Source organism: Aplysia californica, unplaced genomic scaffold (genome assembly GCF_000002075.1).
Source record: "Aplysia californica isolate F4 #8 unplaced genomic scaffold, AplCal3.0 scaffold01089, whole genome shotgun sequence".
Classification (NCBI taxonomy): domain Eukaryota; kingdom Metazoa; phylum Mollusca; class Gastropoda; order Aplysiida; family Aplysiidae; genus Aplysia; species Aplysia californica.
Window position 1 is genome coordinate 102,429 of NW_004798359.1, and position 10,148 is coordinate 112,576.

The window sequence follows — 10,148 nt, forward strand, 5'->3', positions numbered from 1 at the left end:
AAAGAGAGAAAAGAAAGATAAAGAGTGAAGGGAAAGGGAGATGGTGATAGAAACACACACAAACATAAATACGCACGTACATACACAGACAAAAAGCACAAACAAACAAACAAACACACACACACACACACACACACACACACACACACACACACACACACACACACAAACAAATGACCAAGATTATCAGTCATGTTACCTTTCCTTCTTTTTTCCCACACAGATTCTGCCCAACGGAAAGAGGGGACGTAATCAATAATTTTCAGATGTTTGGCAGAGTTGTCGCCCGTCAACCGTGTGCAGGGAAAAGTTTCCTGTTGGGAGATGGTGAGTACGGTTGGAGATATGAGAAAGAAAGGAAGTAGTAAGAAAGGTTTTTGAAAAATGGGTATTCCAAAGTAAAGCGCATTGAGCTACTTTTTTTTTGGAAATGCGCTATATAAATGTTATATATTATTATTATTATTATTATTATTATTATTATTATTATTATTATGATTATTATTATTATATGGAAAACAAACAAACATATCTCAACACATCTCACTTCACAGGACTCACTACAGCACGAGTGCTACACGCTTGTCTAATGACCTTGACCGTGTGTGACACGGAAGCCGTGCCATATACCGGAAATGACGTCAGAGTCCGAGCCTGGGTCATCGTACAAGAACAGAACATCAAGTACGATACCAGAAGTTTTATGCCTGAGATTGACTATGCTTGGAATGTTACAGAAACAAATGAACAAGCATAAAAAGATCGGGCTAGCTTATTCAAATTGTCACCACAGAATTCACGTAACATTTTGAGCTCATACATGCGAACGTTATGACACCCTTTGAATAACATAATATGTGAGGCAACGTGGTGGAATCAGGGTCTCGTCAGTTTTTGGGCATGTACAGTTATTGGTTTCATCTTAAAAGCTTGTTCACTTGTCTTTATTTGGATGAAAAAATATCCATTTATCTTGAGTACAAGTTGAGATATTTGCGAATGAAGGAGATGGGGTCACCTGTTTTCAGAGATAAAATTAGTGAGAAAATGGCTGCGAAAGATTAGTTATTTCCTTAGCTTAAGAGTCTGTGATAACTGAAAATTTACATTTTTTGTGCCTTTAATCAACGTTTTTCAGAAAAATCCACATAGAAGTGTTTTTTTTTATGGGCATGAAAGGTGTTGAGCCCCCCAAAAAATTGATGAAAATTCACAAACCTGAGGAAAAATGCAAGTTTCTTCACTTTGATTATTTTGACGAGAGCCTGATTCCACCACGATGCCTCACATATGTTCACGACTGGAGAATTCTTTCAATTTTCGGCTTCTCACAGTCAAAGAAATTATATTGTATGTTATGTGAACAAGCTCTCTTCCGTATTTCCTAGCCCATGTGAAAAGCTGACATTTCTTAGATTTTAGGGCAGTTTATTTCATTTCCTACCGTTTGCCTGCACCGACTTTGTGAAATGAAAATCCGAGCCACAAAGAGTTAAGAGGTCGTAGATTTTTTCGGCTATTAAAAATTGCTCGTTAAAGGAAGCAACGAAGCGGTCTACTTGTTCTATGTTACAAAGTACGAGTTGTCTCCCTTTTAAGATTGATTTCTCACAAGACATGAAAGCAGAATGAACACTAAAACATCTGCCTATCTATCTATCTCTGTCTGTCTATTGAAAGGGACAGAGAGAGTGAGAGAGAGAGAGTGAAAGTGAGAGTGAGTGAGAGAGAGAGAGAGAGAGAGAGAGAGAGAGAGAGAGAGAGAGAGGGGGGGGGGAGTGTAGGTATAGACACGACAATTGCGGATAAAATATAAAATTCCTCATAATATCATTATGTGGTGGGACCTACGAAAAGCCAGTAATTTGATAACGCTGGGACCGCTTGAGTTTCTGTTGTGATGTCGTAGCTGAGATGTTCTGTGATTTCTTTTTTTTGGTTGTTTTTTTCCTTTTGAGGAGTTAATGACCCCTGCCCTCTGATGGTTTCTTCAGGAGCACACCAGTGACCTTGACCCCGTTCAAGGACGGCATCCATCAGTTGTCCTTCACCCCGACACACAAAGGCACGCACTTTCTGCACGTGGCCGTAAACGGCGAGCCTGTCCATGTTAGTGACCTTTTTGTGCTTATTTCTCCGGACACGATGTTGGGCACAAAAGTGGGCTCTTCGGGGAGGGGGAGGGGGAGGGGGTGCGGTGGGTGAGATTCTAATTTCCTTTCAAGTTAATTCTGTTTCAAGTTAATTCTGCTACAAACAAAAGGTGGATCGAGGGTGTCAAGGAAACCCTAAGAAAACATAACATCACAACTGAAAGATCTGCAGAGCTGGCCTACCATAGAAAACTGAATCTCCCCTCAACGCTTAACGGCAACAGGGGAGGAAAAAGTAAAAAATTAAAAGTAAAGTAAGTAAGTAAGTACAAACAATAATTATGATATCAGATAATTTTGCTTCTCAAGTTTCCAAACAAAGTAGTTGCCTGTATCAGTTCCAACCCCCCCCCCCAACCACCACCATCCAAACCAAAAGTGGATAGTGAGGCTGGCTGTTGAGTGATGCATCTGTTGGTTCAAATAAACCCACTGAAGACCGTTGTCAGTTTGCTTAACCACAAATCTTTTCTTTGGCGTACTGAGCAGAATTGAACTAACAAGTTTTCAGTCTGATAAGATGCAAGACGCATCACTACAAATCGTATTATGTCCTTAAACTAGGTGTCGGTCATACCATGTTCTCTAAACTGAATGACGTTATCGTGTCGATGTGCTTTTATTTACTCAGACGGAAGTATCTATTGTGCTCACTCGTTGATCCAAAATATATTATTCATCTTCCCCAAAAAGTGCCCAGAGCTCACGTCTCTGGATTTATGATTGATTTGATCGTTACGTTAGTTATACAGCTGTTTACGTGTCGCTACCTTAGAATTACAAAGTTTTGACATTTTTTGGCGTTTTTAGTAACGAAGACCAATTGTTCTATCTGTTCTATCAAAATCGTAAGATTATTCGGAGTCGTTATCTACATATTCAAAGAATTGTGAGGCAGCGTGGTGGAATCAGGCTCTCGTCAAAATAATAAAATCGAAGAAAACAGTAGTTTTCTCCCTGATTAGCAATCAGGGGCGAAGCGTCTATATAATCAAATAATCACTGCTTCCCTTCCTAATTTCGAAACATTGTCGCTGTCAAATTCATCCTTAAACGTAAACCTCATAAATTCAATGAAAAAAGGCGTTCATAATCAACAATGAACAGTATGCCTAACATTCAAAACGGTTTCACGGCCACAGAAATAGCCTGCTCACCCCTCTCGGGCCACTCCATAAGCAGTCGCAAGCTTTGATTAAGTAAGCTTAAAGTAAGGCTGGAAGAGTCTACCAATAGAATTTAAGGGACTATGTACATAGCAGTCAAAGCTGTTTCATTGCCACATATACCCTGTTCACCCCTTTGGGGCCACAGTTAAAATCAATCGCGAGCCCTGATTAAGTAAGCTAACTAACACTGGTCGAGTCTACCTCACAAATGTAAGGGGAACTAACTTCTAATAATCTCTTGACTGTTCCATGTGCTTGTTTTTTTTCCTCGACTTTTTACCGTCCTATAATCAGATCATGACCTCGATTATGACACCAGCTCCTGGCCGCGAAAGGCTAACAAAAACAGCCAAATGTGAAATTTAAAAAATGATAATTGTCATGTTCTACCAAAGAGTTAGACTCACTGGTAGATCTATAACATATAGATCTAGTACTGACATCTTTGCTTCTTTGCTTTGTGTTTATGATTCACATCTAAAGTTAAATTTAATTTTAGTTGGAACTGATATTTAAAAAGATACTTTCCCGATTATTTTGGCGGTTGAACATACAGTATGAATTCCGGATTTGTTTTCATTCACAACTCAGAGTCGCCGCCTCGAGTAAGATTCTTGTGTGATATCTACAGGCCATATCTGATTCTGATCCCGTTTCACTTTGATTACCCTGTCGAACAAGTCAGCCTTCGCCCCTGTTAGCAATTTGTATCAAAGTTTTGTTTATTGGCTCAACACCTTTAATGGTCATTTACAAACACATTCCTTGGAGGATTTCACTAAAAAAAACCATTGATTAAAGGCACAAAGATATAAATTTACAGTCTCTATGGACACTCCAGCTTTGGAATTTACCAAGCTTTGGCGGCCATTTTCTCGCTAATTTTACTTCTTAAACCAGGTGACCCCCTCCTCCTTCGATGCAAAATATCTCCACTTCTATTAAAGATGGATGGGTAATTTTTTCATTGAAAGCTAGACGAATGAACAAGTTTAAGATGATACCAATAACTCAATATGTACAAAAATTGACGAGAGCCTGATTCCACCACGCTGCCTCACAATTGCCTTCGAAAAAGCTTGACATGTGAAACTCGAAATTTTTTACGTCAAATTTCTCAAAAGTTAGTATTGATGGGATAAAACTTTATACTTTTGGGATAGCAATTTGCCTCGTTATTGTATTTTAGTAGCATGAACCCCTTGAAGTTACACCTCTTCAACTCCCCAGGACAGCCCTCTAAGGTTTAATGTGAAAGCAAGATGGCGTCGGCATGACGGGGTGTGGCAGTGTTGTACCTTCTGCACCACCAGCGGCAGGCGTGACGTCATCTGCGGATGTGGCGCCACTTCACCAGGTAGCTACTCTCACGTATTTGGGCAGGCTGTGTAACTTCTCTCTCTGTCTCTCTTTGTCTCTCTCCGTCTCGGTCTCTCTCTTTCTCTCGCCGTCTCTCTCTCTCTCTCTCTCTCTCTCTCTCTCTCTCTCTCTCTCTCTCTCTCTCTCTGTCTTTCCGTCTTTCTCTCTCCCTCTCTTTCCCCTTCTCTCTTTCGTTGGAATACTTTCCCGAGGAGTATCATAAGAGGGGAGGAAAAGTGGAGGAGGTGTTGGAGAGGAGGAATAAATGCAGATGCAAGTTGAGTATAGCCTTCACTGTGACGTTGTGTATCTGTAATGTGTGAAGCAGCGTGGTGGAATCAGGCTGTCGTCAATGTTTGGGCATGTAGATTTATTGGTATCATCCTAAAGCCTGTTTACTTGTCTTTATTTGGATGAAAAAAGTATCCATTTACCTTGAATACAAGTCGAGATATTTGTGAATGAAGGAGGTGGGGGGTCACCTGTTTTCAGAGGTAAAATTAGTGAGAAAATGGTCGCCAAAGATTAGTTATAACCTTAGCTTAAGAGTCCGTGGTAACTGAAAATTTACATTTTTTGTGCCTTTAATCAGCGTTCTTATGAAGAATCCACACAGAAATGAGTACTTTAACGGGCATGAAAGGTGCTGAGCAAAAAAAAAACCCAACAAAAAAATTTGATAAAAATTCACAAACCTGTGGAAAAATGCAGGTTACTTCATTTTGATTATTTTGACAAGAGCCTGATTCCACCACGCTGCCTTGCCTTACATATGTCTTGTCGATGCAGCCTCGAGAAACGTATTTCTGAAAACGTGATTTCTGCTAGTGTGACTCAAGTTTTCTTCCTTGGATCAATGCATGTAGAATAGTTTTTCTCTTCTCTCTTTTCAGTTTATTCTTTCGTTCAGTCTTTCTAACACTTACCCAAGATCCGAAAGTTCCTCTTTTATAACAATTAATTTCTGCCTATTGATCCGAAAATTCCTCATTTATAACAATTAATTTCTGCTTATTGATAATTCACTTCCAGATATATTTTTAATCTGCCTCTTGTAAGTCCACCATATTTCAGTGTACACGTATCAATTTCAGACAATAGATGTCTTTGTACTGTTACACGTTCCTCCCTCCCCACCCTCCCACAACCCCTACGACCACCAAACACCCCAATCCCCCTAACCCACAACCCCCTTCTCCTTTCTCTGTGGTTTCCAGGCGGCTATCTGGGCTGTACCCACGGCCAGGGGTCACACCCAGGGGGTCAGCACTGGTCGTGTTGTGGCAAGATGAACAGAGACTCCGAGTGCTCCGGGCGGCCTGCGCTGGGGTCTAGGCCGTCGCCCGTCAGAGAGGTCACGCTTTAGAACTCAAACCTGGGGTCAAGGCCGTCACCTACCAGAGAGGTCACGCTTTAGAACTCGAACCTGGGTTCAAGGCCGTCGCCCGTCAGAGAGGTCACGCTTTAAAACTCAAACCTGGGGTCACGGCCGTCGCCCGTCAGAGAGGTCATGCTTTAGAACTCAAACCTTGGGTCAAGGCCGTCACTTACCAGAGAGGTCACGCTTTAAAAATCAAACCTGGGGTCAAGGCCTTCGTCTGTCTAAGAGATCGCTCTTTAAAATTCAAGCCTGGGTTCAAGCCGTAGAGAGGTCACCCTTTGGAACTCAAAGTTGTGGTCAAGGCTGTCGGCATATCAGAGAGGTCACGCTTTTGAACTCACGTTCTGTGGTTTGGGTTGGCCCCTCAGATGGAGAATCAGCCCGTTGGAGTGAGAGCCACTTGCCGACTTAATGTCCACTTGTGTCTGTGGCTCAAAAAGTCCATCAGATTCCCAGTTTAGTGAGTCAAACTACCCGTTTGTAGGGAGTATGTTATACACTGGATGAAACAAGTCAAGCACGCCGATACCTCAGTAGGAATTACAGTGTAGGTGACTGTAATCCTAGCCCTTAAATGGGCATTATTCTGACTAGACTGTCTAGACTGAACTCCAACCCTACGGTGTTGACACCTGGGAACTGGTATCAAATATACGTATACACAGACTGAACCGTCCATATGTTTCTTCTGTCCGTTCTGAACAGTTCAAGAATTCGAAAAACGGAATTTCTGTAATATTTGGTCTATTTTAATCTTTTTTGTGCGCCTTTCCTTTGAACCTCAGTGCAGCTTTCAGAATCATTTGTATAAAATTGAAACTGCGCAAACAAAATCTCCTTTTGTACATCGAGCTGAAATATAATATGTATATATTTAATAAATTTATTGTGTGGAATCTATCTTACTGGTCTTTTTTGTTGTAAGTTTTATCGGTAAGGTATTCATGTTTATTCTCTTTTCATCGCAGGTGTTTGTTGGGCGCTTCTTGAGGGTCCCTTTCTTTCCCTCTGCTCTTTCTGTCTGCTACCTGTCTTACTTTTTATCAATGACCATTGTACATGTATTTCAAAGTACATCATGCTTCTCTCACCTCAAAGTGAGGGTCATGTTTTCATTGTCATCATCATCATCAGTATTTAACAACTGGTAGTCTTTTTTTAACTGTCTCTTCTTCGCTATTTCTGGGCTAACTGTCCATTTCCTTGTGCATGTTGTACTTAGATGTCGTATTTATTGGTTCATCTTCATTTTGTGCTTTCTTTACACATGCTGTCCTGCTAGTCGTTTGTTTTGATCTTGAAAGAAGCAGACGGCATTAAACTTTCAATAGGTAGAAAAGATCAACACCTTGCCTTCTCAGACAAGGGCGAAAAATTTCGGAGGGCCCGTGTGCAAGTGGCGCACGTTAAAGATCCCTTGGAGGTCTAAAATCGATAAGAGTAGGCTTCGGCCGCACCCTGGAAAAATTCAAAATTTCCTACCAACTGAAAATATTAGGTGTGTCCCGCGCGTTCATTTGACCTTATGCAGTTGCGAGCGCCGTAAAACACTTTACAAAAACAAACAAAACAGAGTTGGTCTCTTGTGTCACAGGCAATCATTTGTTGGTGGGTTCTTTAGACTTACAAAACCGTCAAAAAGGTTTTTTTTCCGAGAGAGATTAAATACAAGTCCTTGCTTCTTTACGTAATCGCTTTGTATGTAAGCTCGTAATTTTAGACTTTCAGTTTAACATCATGTTTCATTAATTATAGTCACAAATTTGAGATAGTTCCGCACGTGTTTTTGGTATTTCCTCTTGACATGATCAGCACAAAAAACAAAAAACAAAAACGAAATTCAAAGTATTCCTGACATTTCAGTTGAGATAATTATATTAACACACTGGAATATCGCATTTCGATAAATCCATCTCATTCCTTAGGCTTTACTTTCTAAATGAGGACAGGCAGATGGATTGAAAGATGTGAAGGAAACTGGACACCCCTTCCCCCAAACTCTCTCTCTCTCTCTCTCTCTCTCTCTCTCTCTCTCTCTCTCTCTCTCTCTCTCTCCCTCTCTCTTCGTTTCTCTGGCGCGTTTTTTTTTCTTCGATTAATCTTTTGGAAATTTCAAGACATATAAAAAATTTGGGGGTATTCTTTGTATACAAAAAGAGTCACATTTCCACGTTCTGTGGGTTTTTATTTGTTCTCCCACATATCTGTTTCAAACTCATTTGCTTCCGCATTCATTCTATACGATCTACTTTGTTTCAAACTGCGATAAATCACTACACCCCCGCCACCCCCACCCCCACCTTAAAGAAAGCTGTAAACGTTTTACGCCCCCACAGCATTTGGATAATTCACGAGTCGACAGATTCCGTTCTGATTTTAATCAGGGTCAACCTAGGCTGAGGAGGATGCAAGATCCTGTACAGAATAGCGAAGTTACTCGGTACAGTAAGACATACCTGCTCGCGCACCATCCACCACGCGAGAATTTAACTCAGTTCTTTATTTTTTTTTCTAACAGTGAAGAACCTTATACATGAATATAACACAGCACAGGTGCCAGGTTTATTATATGCGACCAATATAAAACCTACACTCTCACATACACACACACACACACACATACACACACACACACACACACACACACACACATACAAACACATACACACATACACACACATACACACACATACACATATACACACAAACACATACATATACACACACACATACACAAACACATACACACACATACACACACATACACACACATACACACATACACATACACACACATACACACAAACACACACACATACACACTCGCGAGCGCACCTGTACTTCAAACGCACACATGAATACACACTTAGTTAAAACTTATTACAATATGTAGATAGTCTTTACAGACAGATATACCTTGTGTTTTTAAAACAAACGTACTATTTAGTATTATGCAGTGGGATCCAAAAGAAACTTGAAAATGCAATCACCCAATCATCGTATTATAGCCTTGCTCTACCAGCTCATACAGCATACCAATTGCAAGATTCTGCACCATCTGACCCATTAATATTTCATCTATGTTAAGAAATGCGCGAGATATGATCCCTCAAAATTGACCTTAAATTTCTGGCTTGGCAAAATTATGCGAAATCAAAAAAAGTAAAAATGTTTTACGCGCGTAGAGCGGGGTGCATCAGCATCGGTGGAATGAACATGCATGGAATAGCTAACGAAAAGAGAATATTATTATCTCTGCAATGAACAGCATTTTCTGATGATATTTTCAAAAATATTGGAAAACAGAGTAGTCATAAATACTGTGCAAAACCAGGACTTAAAATTAAATGTGCTCATTAATACAATTTTTATATATTTTTATGAGCTATTGGTTTCGTACACGAAATCTTTTATGCATAATGATATGGGCTGTGTTAGCTAGAGTTTGGACATAACCATAGTCTGTCAGTGAGGAACAGAGGCCACGAGACTTCCATATTATGTTTTGGGTAGTCTTGGGTGGAACGAATAAAACCGCGCTCATGAGAATCACCGGATGAGATATGACGTTCCAGCACTTGCATGATGTAGTCCACGAACGTTTTGACTCTATTAAATTTTGGACATAATAATCTGTCATTTCATCCTAAATGGACATAATGATCTGTCATTTCATCCTAAATGCCACAGAGAGTTGCAAACTAAGGGTCTGAATTGAGAGCGAAGTCTCTGTTCTGAAGCTGCTGTTTCATTGGATTTCACATACCTGTAAGATTCATATCAGGGTTATTTACTGGTGACCAATCCAACGTTGATTTGATTTGATTTTCAAAGAATTATCTAAAGACATTGACCCTGTGAGAAAATGTTTTGCTCTGCATGGAGATGTCTACATAGGTAGCTTTTAAAACAAATGTAGATAGTATAAACGTAGCTTTAGAAATAAACAAATGTAGTATAAACAAAATCATTCCCCTCCTCTCTTTCTATTCTCTCCTTTTTACCTGAAACTTTAAAGTACAGAGTTGTCTTTCTTTTGGCCTATTTTTCCAATGTTGTCAATCTACTTGCACGTGTCTGTCTTAT

The 10,148-nt window shown here is 40.1% G+C and overlaps 1 protein-coding gene across 1 annotated transcript in view; it reads left to right on the plus strand.

The window, feature by feature from the left end:
* LOC101860937 (tripartite motif-containing protein 45-like) overlaps nucleotides 1-6,523 on the plus strand; it is a 19,883-nt gene extending 13,360 nt beyond the window's left edge. Inside the window, exons 3-7 of the mRNA XM_005111621.2 lie at nucleotides 555-684; nucleotides 1,995-2,160; nucleotides 4,553-4,679; nucleotides 5,899-6,026; nucleotides 6,431-6,523. Of these exons, the coding sequence (XP_005111678.1) occupies nucleotides 555-684; nucleotides 1,995-2,160; nucleotides 4,553-4,679; nucleotides 5,899-6,026; nucleotides 6,431-6,523 (644 nt within the window). The remainder of the gene's footprint in view (nucleotides 1-554; nucleotides 685-1,994; nucleotides 2,161-4,552; nucleotides 4,680-5,898; nucleotides 6,027-6,430) is intronic.
* Nucleotides 6,524-10,148: the final 3,625 nt, after the last annotated feature.